This window comes from Chelonia mydas, chromosome 3 (genome assembly GCF_015237465.2).
Source record: "Chelonia mydas isolate rCheMyd1 chromosome 3, rCheMyd1.pri.v2, whole genome shotgun sequence".
Taxonomy (NCBI): Eukaryota; Metazoa; Chordata; order Testudines; family Cheloniidae; genus Chelonia; species Chelonia mydas.
In genome coordinates, this window is record NC_057851.1 from 62,114,109 (window position 1) to 62,139,486 (window position 25,378).

General features: G+C 41.8%; 1 protein-coding gene across 8 annotated transcripts in view; it reads right to left on the bottom strand.

The window, feature by feature from the left end:
* The window catches only part of UBE3D (ubiquitin protein ligase E3D), a 107,935-nt gene that overhangs the window by 62,211 nt on the left and 20,346 nt on the right, over positions 1-25,378 (bottom strand). For 5 of the 8 annotated variants that reach the window (XM_027821344.3, XM_037894381.2, XM_037894384.2 and 2 more), the window contains exons 6-8: positions 22,688-22,757; positions 21,580-21,688; positions 14,328-14,497 (exon numbers count right to left, since the gene is read on the bottom strand). In XM_027821344.3, coding sequence (XP_027677145.2) covers positions 14,328-14,497; positions 21,580-21,688; positions 22,688-22,757 — 349 coding nt within the window. Of the gene's footprint in view, positions 1-5,349; positions 5,550-6,202; positions 6,296-9,207; positions 13,527-14,322; positions 14,498-21,579; positions 21,689-22,687; positions 22,758-25,378 lie in introns of those variants that run through there. The other 3 variants (XR_006289468.1, XM_037894382.2, XM_043542567.1) reach the window with 3 other exon arrangements.

Below are 25,378 nucleotides of genomic sequence, written 5' to 3' on the forward strand. Positions count from 1 at the left end.
ACTTTTGAAAACAGGGCTTCGCTGCCTTTGAAAATCTTACTCTAAGTGGCTGTCCTAATGCCACACAGCAAAACAGTACCAAAGCTGGCATTACAATATGAGTTCCTAGCTCCTAGCCTCGCAATCAACCAGACCACGCTCCCTCTCTAAGGGCTGGTTGACACTAATGCTGTAAGTCAACCTAAGGTACGCTACTTCATTTATGTAACTGAAGTCGACGTAACTTAGGTCGAGTTACAGCGGTGTCTGCACCATACTATGTGGACAGGAGATACTCTCCTGCCAACTTATTTTCCGCCTCTTGGGGAGGTGAAGTACAAATGTCGACAGGAGAAAGCTCAGCCATCAATTTAGCTTGTCTTCACCAGACCTGCTAAATCGACACCACTGCATCAATCACAGCAGTGCCAATTTAGCCGGAAGTATAAACAAGCCCAGACCTGACACAGTGGACATGGAAATGCCACTCTCTACAAGGAAATGCCACACTCTACAAATGGTCCTCAAAATTTTCTCTCAACAATCTTCTTCACTTTAATTTGTGATACTAGCATTACTGAACCTAGTTAAAATTTGACAGAAAGAAATTAAAGCAACAAAATCATAATACTTAAGCTTTTCTACAGCACTTTTCATCTGAAGATCTCAAAGTGCTTTACAAGGAAGTCAGTAAAAAGATAATTATCCTGATTTCAGGGGTGGAAATACATACTGTAACTAATGCATGGTTCCAAAAATAAAAAAGAATGAAGATCCTTGCTCAATAAGTCAGTCATTTGTCAGTTTACCTCATTTTCTGCAAGTAGAGCTACTGAAGGAATGCAGACAGACATTCTACTCCTGGTGCTCAAAAGGAAAAACTTGTGCAATATTATAGAATTTAAATAACAGGACTCAGACTGAATTAGAACTCACTTTAGAACCTTCAAAGAGATGCATTACTGTACAGTGATTTCTGAAAGCTATTAGAATAAATAAGAAAACTGTTTCACAAATAACTATACCCCAGTTGATGAAGACTAATTGGAAGTAAAGTGAGAAAATGGAGCAAATTCCTGTTTTCTCATTATCAAGATATCCAGATGGAGGTAGCCTTCTCAGAATAAATAAAAGAAAGAAATCAACATCCTGAAACCCAGCAGTTACAATACAAATTTTAAATTACAGCACATGCATCTTGATGTAATCATAACATTGTAGTGATACTACTGGAATTCAGGAGTTCCTGGCTTTCAGCCACAAACTCAGGCCATGTCTACACTACGAAAGTATTCCAATTTTACAGAAATCGATTTTTGGGAACAGATTGTATAAAGTCGAATGCATGCGTCCACACGAACCACATTAATTCGGCAGTGAGAGTCCACAGTACCGTGGCAAGCGTCGACATTCTGAGCGGTGCACTCTGGGTAGCTATCCCACAGTTCCCACAGTCCCTGCTGCCCACTGGAATTCTGGGCTGAGCTCCCAATGCCTGATGGGGCCAAAAATTTGTCATGGGTGGTTATGGGTAAATGTTGTCAGACAACCCTCCCTCCCTCCCTCCCTCCGTGAAAGCAACAGCAGACAATCATTTTGCGCCCTTTTCCCTGGATTGCCCGAGCAGACGCCATAGCACAGCAAGCATGGAGCCCGTTCAGCTCACCCCAGCAGTTATGACCATTGTAAACACCTCGCGCATTATCGTGCAGCTTATGCAGAACCAGCACCTGAAAAACCAGGCGAGGAGGCGACGGCAACGTGGTGATGAGGATATGAACACAGATTTCTCTGAAAGCGCGGTCCCCAGCAATTTGGAGATCATGGTGTTACTGGGGCAGGCTCATGCCGTGGAAAGCCGATTCTGGGCCCGGGAAACAAGCACAGACTGGTGGGACCGCATAGTGTTGCGGATTTGGGATGATTCCCAGTGGCTGCGAAACTTTTGCATGCGTAAGGGCACTTTCATGGAACTTTGTGACTTTCTTTCCCCTGCCCTGAAGCGCAAGAATACCAAGATGAGAGCAGCCCTCACAGTTCACAAGCGAGTGGCGATAGCCCTGTGGAAGCTTGCAATGCCAGACAGCTACCGGTCAGTCGGGAATCAATTTGGAATGGGCAAATCTACTGTGGGAGTTGCTGTGATGCAAGTAGCCAACGCAGTCACTGAGCTGCTGCTATCAAAGGTAGTGACTCTGGGAAATGTGCAGGTCATACTAGATGGCTTTGCTGCAATGGGATTCCCTAACTGTGGTGGGGCTATAGACGGAACGCATCTCCCTATCTTGGGACCGGACCACCAGGGCAGCCAGTACATAAACCACAAGGGATACTTTTCAGTGGTGCTGCAAGCACTGGTGGATCACAAGGGATGTTTCACCAACATCAACGTGGGATGGCCAGGAAAGGTTCATGACGCTCGAGTCTTCAGGAACTCTAGTCTGTTTAAACGGCTGCAGGAAGGGATTTACTTCCCAGACCAGAAAATAACTGTTGGGGATGTTGAAATGCCTATAGTTATCCTTGGGGACGCAGCCTACCCATTAACGTCCTGGCTCATGAAGCCGTACAGAGGGACCCTGGACAGTAGTAAGGAGCTATTCAACTATAGGCTGAGCAAGTGCAGAATGGTGGTAGAGCGTGCATTTGGACATTTAAAGGGTTGCTGGCGCAGTTTACTGTCTCAGTTAGACCTCAACGAAACCAATATTCCCATTGTTATTGCTGCTTGCTGTGTGCTCCACAATCTCTGTGAGAGTAAGGGGGAGACGTTTATGGTGGGGTGGGAGGTTGATGCAAATCACCTCGCCGCTGAATATGCGCAGCTAGACACCAGGGCGGTTAGAAGAGCACAGCAGGAAGCGCTGCACATCAAAGAAGCTTTGAAAACCAGTTTCACGACTGGCCAAGGTGCTGTGTGACACTTCTGTTTGTTTCTCCTTGATGAAAACCCGTCCCCCATGGTTGCCTCTAAATTCCCTGTAAGCCACGCGCCCTCCCCCCTTTGATCACAGCTTGCTTAAAAAGGAAATAAAGTCACTATTGTTTTAAAAAAAGTATTTTTTATTGATTATAAAAATAGGGAGATAACTCACAAGGTAGCCCAGGTGGACTGTGGGAGGAGGGCAGGAAGAGGCCACTTTAAAACTTCTTGAATGCCAGCCTTATGTTGCTTGGGCTGTCCACTGGGGTGGAGTGGTTGGGTGCCTGGAGCCTCCCCACTCCGTGTTCTTGGGCATCTCGGTGAGGAGTCTATGGAACTTGGGGAGGAGGGAGGGCGGTTAAGCAGGGGCTGCAGCGGCAGTCTGTGATCCTGCTGCCGTTCATGAACCTCCAACAGACACCGGAGCATGTCCGTTTGATCCCGCAGTAGCCCCAGCGTTTCCTCATGACTCCTTTGATCTTCCTGCCGCCACCTTTCCTCACGTTCATCGGCCACTTTCCTGTACTCTGCTATTGTGTCCCTCCACACATTCTCCTGAACTCTGTCAGTGCCGGACGACTGCATGAGCTCAGAAAACAATTCATCGCGCGTGCGTTTTCTTCGCCGCCTTATCTGAGATAGCCTTTGGGATGGAGGAGGGAGGCTTGAAACATTTGCAGCTGCTGGAGGAAAAAAAGGGAGTGAAGTATTTAAAAAGATACATTTTACAGAACAATGGCTATACTCTTTTATGATGAACAACGCTATTCACATTACATAGCACATGTGATTTTGGTACAAGGTCGCATTTTGCATCCTATATTGAGTGCCTGCGGCTTTGGTGTTAGAGATCACGCACGCAGTGCCGGGCAACAGAATTCGGCTTGCAGGCGGCCATGGCAAGCCATAGTCTTTCGGCTTCTGCAACCTTCATAACAGCAGCACTCTCCTCTCCCATACCAAGCAAAGTATGTTGAGTTGGCCATTTAGTGCTGCGGTTTTCCTGTTAACGTGCAGCAGCAGAAACCAAACTAACCCCCCACCCACCCAGTTCTCTGGGATGATCGCTTTACCCCTTCCCCCACCGTGTGGCTGGTGGCCAAATGCAAACTCAGCGCCAATGCCCTCCTCCCCCTCCCACCATGTGGCTAACTGCGGGGAGGATTTCTTTTCAGCCACAGGCAAACAGCCCAGTAGGAACGGCCACCTCTGAATGTCCCCTTAATCAAATTCCCCTATTTCAACCAGGTTACCATGAACGATATCACTCTCCTGAGGATAACACAGAGAGATAAAGAACAGATGTTGCTTGAATGCCAGCAAACACCGGGACCATACGCTGCCAGGCTTTGTCATTTAATGATACCAGATTACTTGCTACTAACATGGCGTGGTAAAGTATCTTACCATGGAGAACGGAATAAGGCTGCTCTCCCCAGAAACCTTCTGCAAAGGCTTTTAGAGTACCTCCAGGAGAGCTTCATGGAGATGTCCCTGGAGGATTTCCACTCCATCCCCAGACACGTTAACAGACTTTTCCAGTAGCTGTACTGGCCACGAATGCCTCTCAAGTCCTCAGGGCTACTTAATCATTAAAAAATGCTTGCTTTTATAACGTGTATTATATTTAAAAAAAGGTACACTCACCAGAGGTCCCTTCTCCGGCTTCATTGGGTTGGGAGGATATTTCAGTCAGGGTGAGAAAAAGATCCTGGCTGTCAGGGAGAACGGTGTGCTGTGTGCTCTCCTCAAGCTCGTCCTCCTCCTCATCTTCCTCATCCGCAAAATCCTCAGGCATGGCGGAGAGTACCCCATCATCGGAGCCCACGGACAGGGATGGAGTGGTGGTGGTGGCCCCCCCCTAGAATTGCATGCAGCTCAGCATAGAAGCGGCATGTCTGGGGCTCTGTCCCGGAGCGTCCATTTGATTCTTTGGTTTTCTGGTATGCTTGTCTGAGCTCCTTGTCACGCGGCACTGTGTTGCGTCCCTGATGTAGCCTCTGTCCCTCATGGCCTCGGAGATTTTTTTGAAATGTTTGGCATTTCGCCTTTTGGAACGTAGTTCTGATAGCACGGATTCCTCTCCCCATACAGCGATCAGATCCAGTACCTCCCATTCGGTCCATGCTGGAGCTCTTTTTCAATTCTGGGACTGCATGGTCACCTGTGCTGATGAGCTCTGCATGGTCACCTGTGCTGATGAGCTCGCCTGGCTAAACAGGAAATGAGATTCAAAAGTTCCCAGGGCTTTTCCTGTACACCTGGCCAGTGCATCCGAGTTCAGAGTGCTGTCCAGAGCGGTCACAATGGTGCACTGAGGGATAGCTCCCAAAGGCCAATACCTTCAAATTGCGTTCCCACTAACCCTAATTCAAAACAGCGATGTCGATTTCAGCGCTAATCCCCTCGTTGGGGATGAGTACAGAAATCTGTTTTTAAGAGCCCTTTATGTCAAAAGAAATGGCTTCGTTGTGTGGATGCGTGCAGGGTTAATTCAATTTAACGCTGCTAAATCCAACAAACTCGTAGTGTAGACCAGGCCTCAGTCTTCTAGCTCATGGTGCTCCTCTGAAGCTAATAAAACCACACGCTTTAGTACAATTTCTAGAAGTCACGGTTAGAATCTTGAGAGAAACAGACAATAATGCTAAAAGAACACAATAAAAAGGGGGATACAGTATCAATGCCAGAGCAGTAAACAATTCAAAGGTATTTTAAATATATGCTGGAAATAGAAAGTAAAAATATCAACAACTTTTTGACCATGAAACTTTTTCCAGCACACATCTGTAAAGAGAAAGTTGTAATTTTCTCCAACTGTACCCTTTCATTCAAAAACCATTTTCTAAAACCAGCTCATGGTCAAACTGACATCGCTAACTTCCTTTTTTGAGTTTTCTTCATGTATTTTTGATAGCCCTTTAACTTCAACACTGTTTAACATTATTACTCTCAGCAGCCAGGCAGTTTGCATAAGATGTTATTTGCCAACAATCTATTACTCCACAGGAAAACCTCTTCCATTTTCACAGCAGATATTTATGAGAAAGAGCCTTGCTGAGAGGAAGGTGAAGAACATTCACATAATAACGTACCCGGGGGAAAGGATAGCTCAGTGGTTTGAGCATTGGCCTGTTAAACCCAAGATTGTGAGTTCAATCCTTGAGGGGGCCACTTAGGGATCTGGGGCAAAAACTGGGGAATGGGTCCTGCTTTGAGCAGGGGGTTGGACTAGATGACCTCCTGAGGTCTCTTCCAACCTTGATATTCTATTATTCTATACCCTTCATCAATAAATACCTGAATAAGAAAGGATCAGAATGAAGGTACAAAACATGCTTCTCCAACAAGACTCAAGAGCATTTTCTAATACTCTTTTCGTAGGTGGTAGGAAGAAATGATGGCACATCTTTTCTGTGTAAGTAATTTCAACAGACTTATTATCTGTGTAAAAGTAGCTCGTAAAGGCCCCAGTAAAGACAGTCTGTGCTCAGAAGAGCTCACAATCTGAATAGATAAAACAGAAAGGAAGTCTCTATGCTCATTTTACAGATGGAGGACTGAGACACAAAGATTAAGTGGTTTGGCCAGAGAAATGAACTGCATCCCAGTCCAGTATCTTAAAAAGATCTTCCTTCTCTCTTACTCATCTTCTTTAGACAAAGGAGGCTTTTAGTGAATCCTTTCACATAATGAATTAGTTAACAAATGTTTTACCTTCCTCCCTACTAACCATTAGAGATAAAATATACTATTATTCTGGTCAACTTTCATTAGCAAAGTACATGCAATGAAAATTAAAATGAATTTAATTTTTGGCAACTGTTCTACTATTAACTTACAGGGATTTATTCTCCCATTGATACACAAGAGATTTCCTTGCCTAACTGCCATTAATGATGGAAGAATATTCCCTGAAAAAGATAACATGGGATTTAGATACTAGACAGTATTGTCTGCAAAAAAAAAACTGCACCATGAGATGAATTTGCTGAAAAAGACAGAATAAAAGTATTACAATACCCACTGGTATTTGAGCATCTAACTGTGTCTTGGAACAAATACTTTTCTAGAAGATCGGAAAATTCTTGGCCTGGATTAGCAAATTAATTAATTGAAACCCTAAATTCAAATCCAGAGTATTAAATAATAATACAAATTTGACAAAGCTCTTCAGGGTAGGAGCTATGTCTTCCGATGTGTTTGTACAGTACCAATACAAGGAGACCTCATCTCTGACTAACGACACTACAAATAATTAGAAGGAAAATATTAAGTTTTCTGTTGCCACATTATTTTTCAATGTACCCATGTCATACAATTAAAGAGAAAGGAAAAACATTCTAAACCAGCACAGAAACAAGCTCCTTGAGAGAAGGCAGACCAGAGTCTAGGTGCTGGAACTAGGGGTTCTGGGGGTGCAGCCACCCCTCCGGCTTGAAGTGGTTTCCATTACATACAGGGTTTACAATTTGGTTCAATGGCTCTCAGCACCCCTGCTTATAAAGACTGTTTCAGCACCTCTGGACCAGAGCAATAATTTTGGCTTCTAAACTTTAATAGGAAGAGCTATGAGGTTACAAATCAAAAGGAGCAAACTAAAAATTCAATTCCATCCCTGAGGGCTTATGTGCTATAATCACACCTCTCACCTCCAGAGGGCCTCCTAGCATCCAGGTTCAGCACTGCAAGGGTTCTCTGAGTCTAGCACTCCCATTAGTTGGTTCTGGTGCTACAACAGTCTGTTGTCCATGGCCTAGTCCTCCAACCATTCCACTGCTCAGTCCATTCCCCTTCCTAGAGGTTACCCAAAAAGTCCAAAAAATAGTAAACAAGATCTAATGGCTTTCAATCCCAGTCTCTATCAGGTCTTTGCTTCTTTTATTCTTGACATCCACGATTCCCCTCTTGGTCCGGGGAAGAGCTAGGAGAATCCAGGCCTGCAACTTCACAAGATCTGCAGATTCTGTGGCCTTCACCTTGACTTTGTGGTTCATCACGGCTTCTCCTGAGGCCAGGTACGGAAGCGTTTCCTAAAAGCCAGTCTCAGGTTTTTCTCTGCAGCAGCAGGATTGTAATTTCTACCAGTTTTCTCTGCCCCTTGCCTTAATATAGTCAGTCTCTCTCTCCTCTCAACAGGAGTTTCCCCCTTATCCCTCTTTCTGGGACTGGGGCTGTGGCTTGGACCTCTTTGTCTTAAGCCGGGTCTACACTTAAAAATTAGATCCATGTAGCTACGTCACTCAAGGTTGTAAAAAATTTGCACCCTGAGCACCACAGTTAGTCAACCTAAGTCCCACCATAGATGTGGATAGGTCAAAGGTAAAATTCTTCTGTCGTCCTAGCTACTGCCTCTCAGAGTGATATTAACTGCAGCAAGGGAAAACCCCTTTCCATTGATGCACAAAGTATCTACACTATTGCGCTACAGCCGAAGCAATATAGCTGTGCCGCTTTAACATCTGTAGTGTAGACCTGGCCTTAGAATAATCTCTCTTTCCATCCTTCAAGCAGGAGTTTCCCCATAAACTCCAGCTCCAGAAAGAGGAGTGTCTCTCAGGCCATCTGCCTTAGGTTAATCAGCTGCAAGGCTTTTGCCCGCTCCCTTCAGCTAAACACCCTTCCCATCTAGCCTTCCAATCTCAAAGGTTCATCAGGCCAGCCTTCTCCTGTCAGTGTCTGCCCCGCTATGAGGGAGGAGGCTGCTTTATGCTGTTCCACTTTCTCCCAACTCCTTCCCAATTCGTAGGGTGAGAGGGGAGGCTTGCCCCACCCTCTGTGCAAGGCTCCTGACACTAGCCCCTTAAACATACAGGAACAGGATTCCCTCTCCAAGCACTATTCAGTCCTGAAGCTGTTCTCTCACTATCCCTATCTTCCTATAGGATCTTTCAAACCCTCCAACAGCCATGACAGTGGTGGGATGGGCTGACAACTAGGCACTATTGCTGTTGATGGCAGATTACCCCATCACACATGTATAAATGTTTTTGCTTAGGCAGGATTTCCATATAAGGTAACTGGAAAGCATGTAGTGAATGGATAAGCATAAAGTCACTCAAAGTAGTGGAAAGAGGAGAGGTACTTTGTTTTTGATTTTGTTACTTTTCATAGAATCATAGAATACCAGGGTTGGAAGGGACCTCAGGAGGTCATCTAGTCCAACCCCCTGCTCAAAGCAGGACCAATCCCCAATTAAATCATCCCAGCCAGGGCTTTGTCAAGCCTGACCTTAAAAATATCTAAGGAAGGAGATTCCACCACCTCCCTAGGTAATGCATTCCAGTGTTTCAGCACCCTCCTAGTGAAAAAGTTTTTCCTAAAATCCAACCTAAACCTCCCCCACTGCAACTTGAGACCATTACTCCTTGTTCTGTTATCAGCTACCACTGAGAACAGTCCTTTTCTTGCAGAGAATCCTATACAGATTTCAATAGGATCATAACTGGGCTCCAAGATTGCCTCATAAAAACAGCCCAAGAACTAAAATGGGAAGAGAAGAGAAGAAACATTTCTAGGCTCTGTAGTCTAGTTAGAACTAAAAAATTCCTTTTATGAAGGTACTACACTGGCAAGTGAGCTGTTTTCTCACTTTTATATTATATTTATTTACTTAGACAGCCCTCCCAACCACCAGCAAATCTCACTCAACAGTCTCCCTCTATTATGCACTCCATATTATTTATTTTCAGACTATGGCCTCAATGGCTACTTTATTCAGATCAGCAGAAACCAAAAAACAATGCTGAGCAAATAAAAATATACTGCTGTTTAACTCGTACGTCCCAATGCTGTTCATCTCCGTATTCATGGAGTTCTCCCGCAGTATACTCTTTCAAGTCAACATTTTAAGAAATAAACCATAAGTGAACCACTAATGTCTAATTTAGATGAGTTTGCGCACTGTTGCTAAACACAACAGCTGTAGATCTTTTATTCCCAATTATTCTTAATTTTTAGCAACGTGAGTAGAAAAGTAAGAAAAGATTTTCTTTTTTCCCCTCTTCATTTTATTTTTCAAGAACATTTGTGCCAAACTGTTTTTAAAAGCAAAAGCAAAAAAACAAAACAAATGTCATGCAAAGAAGTTTGAGTACAACTTATTCAGGGGACAGTTTCTTCATCTTATCTGCAAATCGTTAAAGAACACAGTTGGGGATGACTGATTCCCGGGTACATAGTAGACCATGACTGCATACAATAAATCCTATAGCCAATTACCAGGACACAGTTACCTGCTTTTACAGTGCTATATAAGTGCAAATTATTATAAACCTGCCAGTTGCAAGTAAAATACTAGTCAACTTAGAACAAAACCACAGGTCTCCAGACACACTTGAATGACTGGGAGTACTAATATTATAACAGTACCTCTTATGTAGTGCTTATCATCAGTAGATGTGAAAGCATTAGCTAAGTCATTGCAGTTTGTTTCCCATATTTATATATAGCCAATTTTCATGCCTGTCCTGGAAGCTCCAAGTAGGGAGATGTAGCAAAAAATGACTGGATGGGGAACGCGTCACAGTGCCCCTAAAAGGCTCAGACAGCACCACATTCGAACAGCTGAGCCGGAGTAGTTCCTGAGCCACACGTTCCAAGCTTCAGGACTACAGAGTCGAACAACCGGTGTGTAATTCACCGCTCTAGAGAACACTCTGGGATACCACATACATGAAAAGGGCTACAGCATATGAGAACAATCCTGCTCTACATCATGCAACAGTTCTTTTGTACCAGTGAGAGATGTTAAGTATGAGACTGAAAAAAGAGTATTTTAGACTTCCTGTTTATGGACGGAGGAAAATAGACATGTTTTTCTTGTGTGTGTTAAAAATATTTTAATTGGAGCAGTTAGGACAAAAGATGACAAAGCAGAGGGAATCTGAAGTCTTCAGACAAGAAAAAGACAAGCAATAAGGTCATAGTAATATCCCTTGAAAATCGGAATAAGGAGAGATGTGGAGAAGGTAGTTAGGTTTATACGTTTTGTTTTGTTGCATGGTTTCTGAAGGGCAATTAGTCACAAGCTCACATAAGCCAAGTTCTTCTGATTTCAACTCATGCTAAGAGGAGAAAAATGATAGTAAAAAGGTAACATTCCTAAGTACTGAGCAGCTCAAAAAAAAACAAACCAGGGAGATCTTCAGACACCAGACCCATAAATGGACTGTGCTAGTTATAGTTACTGACATCACATATACTTTTTTAAAAAATCTAAACCAAATGTTCTAATAGGGAAGATAAATTAGATAAATTGTTACCCCTCTCATCTTCTTTCTGCGCTTGATGTTTCTGACAGGTGAGTCAGAGTGTGCTTTCCAAGATCTCAGTCATGCCTATCTGGCAGCCACTGAGGGTACATCAACACAGAAAAACAAAACAAAACAAAAACAAAAGCCCTATGGCAGCAAGTCTCAGAGTCAGGGAAAACTAATTTTGGTCCACCACTGTGGGGCCAAAAATAGCAGTGTACATGCTTGGGCTGGAGCCTGGGGTCTGAGATCCTCACCGGGTTTCGGCACTCCTGCTCCAGCCTGAATGTCTACACTGCTATTTTTAGCCCTGCAATGCAAGTCCGAGTCAGTTGACCCCGGCTCTCAGACTTGCTGCCACAAGAGGCTGTGTTTTGTTTTGTTGGGCTGTGTAGATGTACTCTGAATAACCCCAAAGATAAATGCTAATTAATCTTTGGAAATAGACTTTATACCCAATCCACTAGAGAAAGAGACACACTTGCACATACTCCTGGCAGTAAGGCCTCAAATAAAGTTCTGTGATGGAGCCTTTGACAGAAAAGAACCTCCCTCTTTTCTACATTCTGACATTTCTCTTTGCCTCTGCATCCCTAAATGATGTGCATTTTTGATTTTGTAAACAATCCACAATAGGATTTGGATATCAATGTATCCAAACTGCAAGTGATTAAGTATATATGGCTGTTATCTATGCATTAAGCCAAGGGAGATAAATCTTCTCTTTGATACAGAATAAAAAATGAAAATCTGCTGAAAATCCAATATCTACTACTTCAAGTTTTCAAGTCGTTGATATACAATTTCTTCTGTTTTGAGAAATTGCACTGATTCCAGCAGTATTCCTCATTTGAAGTTTCAGCAGTATACGTGAGACTACTATAACAGAGATTTAGGGCCACTAAGTAGCCTCTATATCACACACAGCAATATATTTTCCAATACCTTCTGCATTAATAATTTTAATTATCACCACATCACTCTGTAGGAAAACGATTTCTCCTCCACAAATAAGCACTGCTCACAGTATTTGAGCATTCTTTCTATGAATTAGGTGGAAGAGTATGTTCAAAATATTCAGTATTTGAATTGTTTTTATGTATATTTGGGAATGCAGTCTCTATACAATCAGTGGAATCACCATGATATATATCACAAATTCTCAAGTTTTTGAGAGGTTCATATTTTTCTTTTATAAAATATGATCACAAGATATGATATTTTCTGGTAAGTTTTATAATACCTATTTAATCCACCACTTTTTTTCCTCAAGAGTTTAAGGGGGAAAAAAACAAACCCAAACCACTATTCATATATGCTTTCTGCCCTACCATCATAGAGCCAATAGATGAAAGACAAATTACCCAACAAATCCTATTCCGTCAGCTGTGCAAACACCAAAGCAATTGGTGAATGTAAATATTCTAGCAACTTTATCCACCACCAGTTACAGGCTTAAATATAAAAGGATGTTATTAAAAGCATGATTGCAGCCTTAACTAAATATTACTCTGGCAGTGTTTTTCTTCCATAATTGACACTTCAGAGCCTGCAGAAGTCAAATGTTTTCTTTATGAAAACTCTAGTAGACTTGGACATATCCAAGAAAAACCAAGTGTACAGCATTCAGTTTGAACTTAAAAAAAATAATCTCACCATTAGATTCAAAGCAAGTTACAATTACACACACACACACACACAGAGAACTTGTAAAATTATATTTGAAAAGCACTTAATTGTAAAACTCTTTCACATTACTAAATAATCTACTCCTAATTTACTATTTAGCAAGAATATGAAGTGGTATCCTTACACATTTATATTTTTATATATGTTGCTCATGCATATTTAGGCTATCAGCGTGCTTGTTTACTGTAACTATTGCAGGAAAAGCATGTGGAATTGAGGATCTCTTGGCTTAAAAATAGAGGACTTTAACAGACCATACGCATAACAAGGCATCGTTTCAGGGCAAAGGGTTAACACTGAAGCTGCAACAGATGGATGAAAATTTCAAAGTGCAAATTGCACAGAGGGGATAGGATTGCCACCAGGTAAGGACAGGCAGAAGTATCACCACTGCCATCCGACAGGCATTCTCCCCAGGGGAGAGCAGCTTTAAATTCTGGGCAGGACACCACAGGAGTCGTACAGGTGGAGGATACTAAAGAGATGTGCTGAACTGACATATGTTGTGTTTGCCCTGCCCCTGCCCTGGTCAGCTTTTCACACTTTATGAGCTGTACTAGCTAATTCCAGGCCCCCAAATGTCGCAGCAGTTTGTGGACATCTTGTGCCAGTGTGTTTGTCTAGCTTCAAGTAGACTTTCCATTTCTTGGAACTCACATCCTGGGTCCTTCCAGCTTCTGCTGGTGGAAGCCAGGGAGAGAATCAGGCTGTGTGTGTTTACGATTAGATAACATGAAAAAGGAACCATGAAAAATAGAGCGTATTATGCTTCATCAAGGCAAAACAATTAGCTCCCTATATTGTAATACTAATGTAGCTCAATTAATAATGCAGTTCTGGCCCCTACATTTTCAAAGTGGGGTGCAGGAATTTAGTCACCAGATTCTCATTGGCTTAACACAGGGGTGGGGAACCTACAGCTTGTGGGCCAGATCTGGGCCACTGCTTCATTTCATCCGGCCCTCAGCAAGTCTCCATGCTGCCAGGCCTCGCTGCTCCCCCTGGCGGGGCTGGAGCCGCAAGCAAACATCCTCCCAGACCGTGCTCCCCAACCCCCTGCCCCAGCCCTGAGCCTGCTCTCACACTCCAAACCCTTTGGCCCAAGCCCGGGGCCACCTCCTGCACCCCAAACCCCTCATCCCCAGCCCCACCCCAGAGCCCATACCCCCAGCCGGAACCCTCACCCCCTCCCGCACCCCAACCCCCTGCACCAGCCCGGAGCCCCCTCCCATATCCTGAGCTCCTCGTTTCTAACCCACCCCAGAGCCTCAGGGAAGCCCCATGCCTCCATCTCCCCTCACATTGCGGGACTGTGTGTGGCCAGCAACTGATTTTTCCTGTGGGCCACTGGCCCAATAGAAAAAAGGTTCCCCAGCCCAGGTCTAAAGTGTACCTAGAAGGCTCATCAGAGAAACACTGTTGTTATGTACTGTGAACCCAAACAAAGAACGGAACTTAATAGAAGAAGAGTTGATACTTACTCCTTATTCCTGTTTTTAATGCAGGGATGATAAAGAACTTTGACTGCATTCCATGTGCCTGAAGACCTGGAATCAGGCCTCAAATTATCTTCAAAAAATGTAAAAACACTGCTGGATGCTGAATTTCCCATAGATTCCACCAATAAAGTGTCAGAATTTAAAAGCCACATCTGTGGATAGACAATAGTTTATTTATAGAATACACCAGCAGCTTGAACTTGTTCTGTTACTCCGGATTTAAACCTGACCTGCTATGAGTAGGTGACATTAGGCCAAATAAATCATGAAGCCTGATGTTTACTAGAGCATGACAATTTAAAACTATATTCTAACAAATCTTTAATGGATGTGAATTAGCATGTTATGTTAAATAATCTTAAGTGTTCAAAGTGGTGTAAGCTCCAGTGGAGATAAATCAAGGGATGTATAAATGATGCAGAATTTCTTGTGATCCGTGTTAGGAGCAACAGAACTGTGAATCTGCATTTCCTTTGTGGCAGTAGCATGTTCCCTCTGCTAGAAAAAAAACAGGCACCAAAACACTATTGCTCCAGTAGCTAATGGATGATTTTTCTAATTTTATATTTCAGTGATGTGTCAAGCAAATGGTGTTGAAACAGTCAAGTCCTGAAGACAGGACGGCAGTTGAGAGATTTCCCATTGGAAAAGCCAAGGAATGAGAGGCAGCAAGAATATTTAAAACAGATTGGATAGATCTAAAACAAACAAAGAGGGAATGCGTAGCACATTAGAGTTTACTAACGATGAGACAGGCCTAATTAACAAGAGTGGCAAAGGCTCTAGCCAACACTTATTTGGAAAATAAAACTAATAAAAAGAGCTGATAATGGGAATTAGGTTTCTCCATACTAATTGCTGGCACAAAAGTGCTGGTAGTCTATATTAAAGGAAAGTTTTTGAGAAATCTCAATTCTTTTCACTGTATTATTATTAATCCAATCACTGAATGTTTGTGTTGGTTACCCCCAAGACCCCAAACAAGATAAAGCACTGTTGTGCTAGGCACAGTACAAAACCATTCCTGTCTCTCCCCTTTTCTTCATTTATTCACTTGGCTCTGGCAGTAGAGAAACATGAGTTGCCAAAATGGAATTAACTTTCACAAGTGAGCTAATAGAATTTTTTCGCTCTCTTTGAGCATATTATTTCAGTTTGCTTTGTATGTCACTCATTAAACGTATTACTTTGTACTGTGCCAATTCCGATTGTTTTTCCCCAAAGACCTAGTTGCTCTTTGAATTGGCAGGCAAGTTTAATAGGATTCTTTTCTTAGCTGCTTTTAACATTCACTTTGATATATCTTTGGACTCTTATACACAGTATCTAGTGCACTTATAAAAGTAGGAATTAAGTGCTGCTATTGGTTAGTTCGTGCTAGCCTTTTGCTTTTGGAGACCTGGGTGACCTTAGATTAAGACAAGTTAAATTAAGTTTGGTGATAGACTTATTGCAGCCCCTGCTAACAGGTTTGTTCACATCAGATAACACTTACTATTTGATATAACTGATCACAACTATTGCAGGTTGTCAGAAGCCCAGTATTAGAAAACCGTACAAGGCTTTTGCAAAGAAGGAATGAGACACACTCTCAAAGATGTCTCAGGAGGAGACTGGGAAAGTGGAGACATACGTTATACACTAGTTAATTGTACTGAGTTTTGCTCTAGGAAGGATGTGGACAAATTGGAGAGAATCCAAAGAAGAGCAACAAAAATGATTAAAGGTCTAGAAAACATGACCTATGAGGGAAGACTGAAAAAAACTGGGTTTGTTTAATCTGGAAAAGACTAAGACTAAGAGAGCACATGATAACAGTTTTCAAATACGTAAAAGGTTACTACTAGGGGAGGGAGAAAAATTGTTTTTCTTAACCTCTGAGGACAGGACAAGAAGCAATGGGCTTAAATTGCAGCAAGGGCTGCTTAGGCCGGACATTAGGAAAAACTTCCTAACTGTCAGGGTGGTTAAGCACTGGAATAAATTGCTTAGGCAGGTTGTGGAATCTCCACCTTTGGAGATTTTAAGAGCAGGTTAGACAAACACCTGTCAGGGATGGTCTAGATAATCGTCCTGCTATGAGTAAAGGGGACTGGACTAGATGACCTCTTCAGGTCCCTTCCAGTTCTATGATTCTATGATAATACAAGTCCCTTACTCACAAATACCAAACTCACCACATATGTTCCCCCTTCCCCTTTTAGAGTCCTTCTAGAATCTTCAGAAAATTACTCCCGGGGGAATTCTGTGCCACTGAGCAAGCACAGAATTCCTATCTCCTGCAGACAGGCATTTTGAAATAAATTACCAAAATAATTGAAACTGGTATGATTATATTGTGTTATTTTGACAAATAAAATATGCAGAATTTTGCAAAATGTTAGAAGATTGTGCACAGGTTTTTAAATTTTTTGACACAGAATTACCCCAGGAGTAGAAAGTGAATAGCATCCTTCACTCTAATCTAGAGAATACACCGTCAACGTATGTCTACTCCTTTCACAGTTTCTTTTGCACCCTCTTTTAGAGATTAGTAATCAGTTTCACTTGGCAGCTGGATTCATCTGAAAAGTGCTTCTGTTTACACATTGTAACACTGTGGGACAGAAGCCACAGATTACAACCACTTTGTCAAACCATGTCTCATGTTAGCAAAGATCAAACATATTTGTATTGATGTTTGTGTATGCATTATATAGCAGAAATCTGAGACTGTTGGAGGAAAGGCACTATTGGTTATGTGAGAAATTTCTGCATCTTCTAAGCCTGTCAGTTTCTGAACTTATTTATTTTCTTTCAGCATTTTCCTTTTCCCCAGTATTAATTATTTTATTTCTGACCTGGTTGTTGACCTGTATGAACAGTCCCAAATTCAGTCTCAGTGTTCTGATACTAAGCATTTAATGCATGTTACTTCTGGCTAATATATTTGTAAATTTCGATCTGAGCTTTCAGCTATTCTATGGATACTACATAGATTTTTCTCTTCCCCATGCAGTACCAGGATTCCCAAATTTCCTTGAATTTAACACTTGGTAAGAAAAAAACTGCTACAGCAATATTTAAAAAATAAAGTAAATTTAGAACTTTTCAACAGTGTCCATTTGAGAGCCTGGAAAGCAACATACTTTGTACTAACAGAAGGGTTACACCTTGTGTAATAAAAACCTAAGAAAAAACAGTGCTAGCTTCCACATACAGTCCTGCTACTGTGCCACAAGCATGACACAGAGGGACCACGATTTGGGTCGGTAAGGTAAGTCAACTTCTATGCCCATTCAGCCTCACTACTCTGCTCAAAATGACAGCAAGGATGCAAATTAGAGCCAATTATGATGGTGATTTGTATAACAAAGACATTTATCCTGTAGGAATTGGATTGACTCATTTCACATAGACCGATGGACTTAGATATGAAAGAAATAGGTGCCTCAGAAATATGTAACATGAAGAGAAGTGTTATAAGATCTTTCAGTGACTCTTAGACTGTGTGATGCTGTATAGAATATGTGAAACACTGTATTATATTGATACCAATATTATAAAATTGTAATAAGTCTTACCACATATGTAGGGCCCTGCCAAATTCACAGTCCATTTTGGTCAATTTCATGGTCTTGGGATTTTAAAAATTGCAAATTTTATGATTTCAGCTATTTAAATCTGATATGTCATGGTGTTGTAACTGTAGGGATCTTGACCCAAAAAGGAGTTGGCGGGGGGGAGGGGGTCCGCAAGGCTATTGTAATGGGGATTGTAGTACTGCTACCCTTACTTCTGTGCTGGTGCTGGAGGGGCGCTGCCTTCAGAGCTGGGCCTCTGACCAACAGCCGACGCTCTTCAGCTGCCTAGCTCTGAAGGCAGCACGGAAGTAAGGGCAGCAATACAGCGACCCCCTCCCCCGCCCCCGAAACTCCCTATTGGGTCAGGACCCCCATTTGAGAAACGCCGGTCTCCCCCATGAAATCTGTATAGTATAGGGTAAAAGCACACAAAAGACCAGCTTTCACAGTCCGTGATGCGTTTTTCACAGCCGCGAATTTAGTACGGCCCTACAGATATGCCATGGAAAGTTTCAGTGGAAAAGTTATAATTCATTAAATATGATAATCACGTTTATATGTAAGTATCATCCTTGTATTGTGAGTAATAAATATGTATGGTATATTTGCATTTCAAATTTGTGCTGTGCTTCCGGGTAACACCTGCTCCCCCCCATAGATTGGCATTAGCACTATCCAGCCTGCTTGATCGCCTATCAAAGGCGATCACAAAAACAATGAACCCATTGAGAGAAGGCAGCAGTTACACCTATGAGTCAGCAGGACATGTAGGGACATTCCGGTGGACAGGGGGCTCTGCTTTTCCATGCCCATGTGCTGTACGTTTGTGTTTGGGACAAAGGACGTCCAAGCCACATAGCAAAGGATATAAAAAGGCAGCTGCATCTTCTCCATTTTGTTTTCAATCCTGCTTCCTACCTCTGGAGTAACTTTTCTACAAACTGAAGCTTTGAACAAGGGACTGAATGGCCCATCCAAGCTGTGGACGTGTTCCAGAGGGACTTTCCAGCCAGCAAACTCACCAATACTGCTCCGAACCTGAGATCTGGACTTTGAAGTCTTATGTACATATCTGACCATTTAGGGTTTTGTTATCCCAAAATGTATTCATAACCTTTACTCGTGTGTGATATTTATTTGCCAATTCAGTCCAAGACAGTGAAACTTTAAATGCTTGGGGGGCTCCACTATCACTGCTTTAAAATCAAACCTTGCTGAGCCAGCGTTTTATGCTTACTTAGAATCTGTCTTTGTTAACGCCTGTAATGCTGTTAACTGGCAATTTGTTTTTATTTGTAACCACTTTGCAATGCAGCACGCATACTGACACTGTACAAAAGGCTATTTGTACACAAAATTCTTTTGTGCAAAGAAATTGCAAAAAATCTGCTGGACCTTTCCTAGTGATTAAAGCCCGCCCGCCCCCCCAAAAACTGAGCACTTGAAGTTGAGCCAAAACCTTAAATGTTCAATATTTTCTTGGTGCAGACAGCTGTGTGGCATATCTATGGTACTCTTCCTAAAAACAAATGCTTTTTTAAAAAAAAAAGGTTTCTGCATTTAAAAGTAATTGTGCCAATTAATGGGGAAAATATTGTTACCCAGTGATTTCTTGTCTAGGACTGAACTCTTCCCCAGTTTGAGGCACTGGCTCCTTCCTGCAAATACTAGAGACAGTTCAGACTTCTCCACAAGGCTCCAAAGTCTGACTATGCGTCTTGCATGAGAGGAATGCTTACAAAACTATATTGAAACATTTAATTCTTATTGCTCAATAAATGTAAATTCGGAATAGCAACGTCTTATTCAGTTGTGTTAATTAGGTAAATGGACCTTGGTTGGGTGAGGTAGAAAAAGAGGCTGGTCGTAGAAAGACAATTAGGTAAACAAGTATCCTTTGGATCCTCATCTTATCCATAATCCAAGATATTTGGTACACAGTGAGCAAGAAGCGAAAATTAGTAGGGAAGGAGAAAGAAGCAGAACAGAACCTGTTTGGCTGAGGATACAATGTCATGAGTCCAAAAAACTTAGATCTCTAGTAATATGACAAATTAAAGTTAGTAATGAAGATATGCCTGGTTAGCCTGATCATACCAGAAGGACTTGATTCAGTGTACAAGCATTTATATGGGAACAAATATTTAATAATGGGCTCTTCAATCTAGCAGAGAAAGGTATAATAAGATCCCATGTCTGGAAGTTGAAGCTAGACAAATTCAGACTGGAAATAAGGTGTGAATTTTTAACAGTGAGAGTAATTAACCATTGGAACAATATACCAACAATCGTGGTGGATTCTCCATCAGTGACCATTTTAAAATCAAGATTGAATGTTTTTCTAAAAGATCTGCTCTAGGAATAATTTTGGGTAAGTTCTATGGCCTGCATCATTCGGGGCGTCAGACTAGACGATCCCAACTACCCCTTCTGTAATCTATGATCCACGCATTCCACAAGGCTAGCACAAAATCAGCAGGGACAAGGAGATGAGTTCCTCGTCCTCTATTATGCAAACATTTCTGAAATACAAGAATGCATCACTGAGGGAGCCCAGATCCTTTCTTTCTGAAAAAGGGGGTAAAAGAAAGAATGCCATACTTCTTGCTAATGCACCATCAGCTATTTAAAGACATGGGAGAGTACCCTAGACTTTCTGCCTTTTTAAGTGGTTTTAGGGCAATTTTTGGGCTCAGCCCTGGAGAATCCCCCATTGGTGAAGTTGGTTTGGCCCAAGCTGAGTCCTAAGTGTTGAAGAGAACTGAACAGCTCTTGTAAAGGTGTCACCAGAGAAGTCTTGATTAGCATTGGAGGATACAGAGATCCCAAAGCACTACCTATTTCCCTGAGAAGCTAAGAGTCCACTGACTGAACAGCTGCGGCAGACCTCCCCACCGTTGGCTTTTAAGAGGGCCTTCTCATAATGGGCGCACCCCCTGGCTTTCTGTCTTCTATTAGTGTGGCATGCTGCACCACAATGGGGATAGGGTGAGTGGAGATAAGATGGTCAGCAGCTGGTTCTGTTCGGGGTCACAGCTCCATATATTTTGGGCCCCTCTGGGGAAAAGAAATGGAGGGAAATGATTCTGGCAGTGCTAGTTGAAGTTAAGAGTTAACAGATAGGATGGCAGAGGATAAGGCAGAACACTGAACTGCTACTCTGTTTGATCTTCCAGAGACAGGATTAATTGGGATGAGGACAGAAGGGATGTGCCCACACCCCAGAGGTCCCTGGACAAGTCTGAGCTATTTCCAACATTTCCAGGAAGAGGGGTGCAGCCCAAGTGTATCAGATATAAGGCTCCAGAATATTTTTTTAATTTCCTCAGTCATAGAAATATTGTAAACAGACAAGACTACATACTTCTATGTAAACAGCATAGCTGTGTACAGTACTTTGGACTAACTGCTTGAGACTTCAGTGAGCTTTTAGTCTAAAAAATTCAAGTGGGTTCTTAACTTCCATTGCAAACTAAAAACTAAACTAAAAAGAAAAAACAAAGAGAGTCAAAGGCAGGCAGGCAGGCAGGCACAACTGATAAATTTGAACGATCAACTCCTTTTTCTCATTTCCTTTACACACATAAGCAAGCACATAATAACCAATGAATAAATGTCAGGAGTTCACACTCATGAATATATTTCTATACAATTATAAGAAAATGCCATACCAAGATGTAGACTTTTCCATCATGTCCTTGTATTCTGAATCTAAATGTGCTTCTGGCAGAGGACAGTTCCACGAGACACTGAGCTATAATGCTCTGTACAAACTGAGACCTGTTTTAAAATAAATCAGTCTTCACAGAATGTTTTCATAGTAACTATATTTTACAAAACTAGCCATTGATACCCAGTGAGCCCCTAGCAAACTTTAAATATATAGCATCTAGGTTTCTCCATGCTGTCAATTCCACTACAGTGTGGCATGGAAATAATGCTCCTAGACTTAAGTCATTATTGTACGGAGATAGAGCTTCTCTCTCTTCACCTCCATCTCTCCTGTCTTCCCGTAACAAGAACTGGAGTATTTTCCCTTTTCTGCATAATAAAAATTGCCATACTTGAGTAGACTAATGATCCATATGGTCAAATGTCCTGTATCTGACACAGTCCAATGCCAAATGCTGCAGATAAAGGCATAAAACCCCAATACTGCACTTTATGCACTATGTGTACATACAACATACAAGTGAATAATGATGTACATATTTGAAATATCTTTGAGTTTGCAGAATGGAACAGTAACTCTCTTCACAGCAAACTATATTTTATGGTAACCTCAACATAAACTGGATTGTCTGAAAATAAAAATAAAAAAAGATGGAAAGTACAAGTATTAGCTGAAATTAAAGGTTACACAGACAGGACAGAAAAAGTGTGATTTAGATTGTCAGATACCGTCTTGTAATTAGCAATTATATGAAAGCATAGCATAAATTTAGCAAAGTAACAAAGTTTGCATATTTAGTCACCGAAAGTCAAACAATGTAAAAAAAGTTAAGGTTCCAACTGGAAAGTTATTTTGGCTTTCTGTAAAGTTTACCACAAACAGTAATATATAAAGCTATGCCTTTAATTAGAAAAGAGTTCACAAGATACAGCAGGTATACTATATGGCTGAGTTAAGAGTGTTTTTGCATTTCCTAACTTTGCTATTTTAATAGTGCATAATATTTAATTAAATACCAAAAAAGTAACTATCCAAAAAGTTTAATCTTTACCACTCAAGAACATTGTTCTAATAACCAAACTGAACACATTATCTGATTTCTATACCTTGGTATCATGTCAAAATGTTTTCCAGATGGCTGAATAATCATCTCAGTGATGTAATATTTTGTAGTCCCTAAAAATCAGACAAAAGGAAATTTTTAAAACTCAATGAACCAGCACATTTATTTTCTACAGTAATATACTGCATCACCACATTCACTAAACTCTAGATCAGCATCCAATTAAACGGTGGAAGAGATGTCCAAATTCTTATTTTGACATGGAGGAGGAGAAGCTGGGTAACTGGTAAAGAAATCAGACATGGCCAGAAAGAAATATCTCTTTAGCTCTTTTTGGAGCTAATCACAAGATCAATATTTTGCCATCTGTATCATTCCCTACTTCACATCAAGCAGAACAACCATTTCCCCCTATACCCCATAGAAATCCAGAGTAGGCAGGAGCCAAAACCCCTGTAGTGATCATTTTAAAAACATGTAATGTATTTAAATGTTTGCTGATACCAATTAAAAACTCTTGTCCATTATTTATTATTGATGCGCCAACCTTGAACAAGAAATGAAAAACACTTTAACGGACTGAAATCAGTGCAACTTATGTCAGTACTTCAGTATCCTCTACCAGCCAATGATTTCCCAGTGAATAACAAACACAGGGCTCTAACAAGAGTAAACTCAGGGGACTAATTCTCTTCTTTCTTCAAAAAGAGTGGAAACAATACTTCTCTATAACAAAGTTAGGCTACCTCAGGACACTGGCCCTTTCTGGATTGATATGTACAGGACCCACACCTAAAGTGCAGACATTTAAAAAAAGTCAGAAGAGGAATTGCTTCAGCTTTGCAGACATAGCTGCTTCCATCGAGGTCATCTTTTTCTTTTAAAATATTTTTGTAGGTATAAAAGAAAAAATATTTTATTTATAATATAAACACAGATTGTATTTTACAAGCTATGCATGGATATCTGGAGCAGAGTTATTCTGCATGAGTATCAGTGTCCCAGTTCAGTGCCTTTATTTGTCTTTGAATGCTAGGGAATAAAACCTAAAGACTTCTGTCTGGTCTTAGGACATTGGGATTTGAGCAGAAGTTTGTTTCTTCTATTGTCTGGAGCAACAAATCACAATTTTGGGATTCTCTTTCATGAGAATTAATCTGGTAATACACTTCCTTGTGGCTATTAATAGTCTGAATTAGCATCATTATTTGTTATGAAGGTTTGAGGAGAGTCCCTTAGAACCTTTTGCTTATAGCAAAATGTATGTCAAAAGTTCCACGTAAGCTTTTATGCTTGTGGGACTAGACTATTCAGGTATACAGGCAGTCCCAGAATGAGTGTGTGCGCGCCTGGTGAATCATTTGCTCATATCCTTTTTAGCAGAAATTGCGGCTGAAAAAGTTCATGTTGTTGACGAATACAGAGACGTAGAAGTAGTACATGACTTGTCTATTTCAGCATCTTTCAGCACTGCTTAGAGTTTAGCAATTAGCACTGTAGATCTGACCACCTGAGCCTATGCAGTGTATCTTTAAAGTTAGACACTGGTAGCTGTATGTCTGCTCAGGCAGCTGGTGTGGAGACAGTACTAAAGAGAGATAAAAATTCATATTTCCAAAGTCAGATTTTTGGAGTTTGTATGGTTGTGCTATTTGTTCAAACGATTTCAGGTCTGAGAATTACTTAAGCTGATCTAAGGAAGTCACTTTATTCTCTAGCCACCAAGTGATTTTTTCATAGAAAAGGTAAAGGGCAAAGTCTGGAATTTTTGGCATATATATTAGATGAGCCCCTCCCAATCATTTCCCCATGCACTGAAACACAAGAAGTGCCAGAGCAGCACACTCCATGATGCACTAGTTTGGTTAGAAATTCCTGTGCAGGTTCTTCAGATCATAGCTAGCCCTTTTCTGCAGCAGAAACAGGGCCAGAGCCTCTGTTGGTCTGCATCTGTCATCTCTTGTCTCAGACTGAAGACCATCATTTGTTCTGTGTTTGTACAGCACCTAACACAGTGGGGACCCGGTTCGCTACCAGGCTCCTGGCACTATGAACAACAAACAATACTTATTTATGGCTCTGTTCCCTGCAGTCCCCCCGACTGCAGCCTCAGAGATGGGGAGGCTTTCTCTGGGCCAGCAGTGAGCACTCAGCCTCCTTGTGGGCTTAAGAAGGGCATGGTTGCTGATTGGTTAGACAGAAGGATTCGACATAAGCCTATCGGCTCCTGCACACACCTGGGAAGCACTTATAAACCCTTGCCCTTGCTCTGGGGCACCATTCTGCTCTAAGAAGAAAAGCTTCCCCTTCCCTGACCCAGGATTAGAGCAGGACCAGGTGTTGGGCCTTGATCTGGGCATCATGCTAGTCACCTTTTTGGGGCAGGGAAGGAATTTTCTCTCACTGTCAGACTGACCTGCGCAACGTGGGTTTTTTCATCTTCCTCTTAGAAGCCCCAGGATCTAGAAGGTAAGTGAGGTTCTAAAATTCATTTTGTCACAACTTGGCAGGTGTCCACTACAGGTACTCAGTCAATAGGATGTCTGGCTCCCTGATGAACCAGAACTGGAAGCAGATTAGAAGGTATCTCCTAAAGAAGGTGGGTAACAGGGCTGGGGCTTCCAATGTCTTGCACAGTGAGGAGACAACCACCTCTTCCCCAACCCTTTAACTCTTATACTGGGGGGGGTTGGTAGCTGTGGGGTCCAAACAATTGTGCTGAGACTAACAGGGT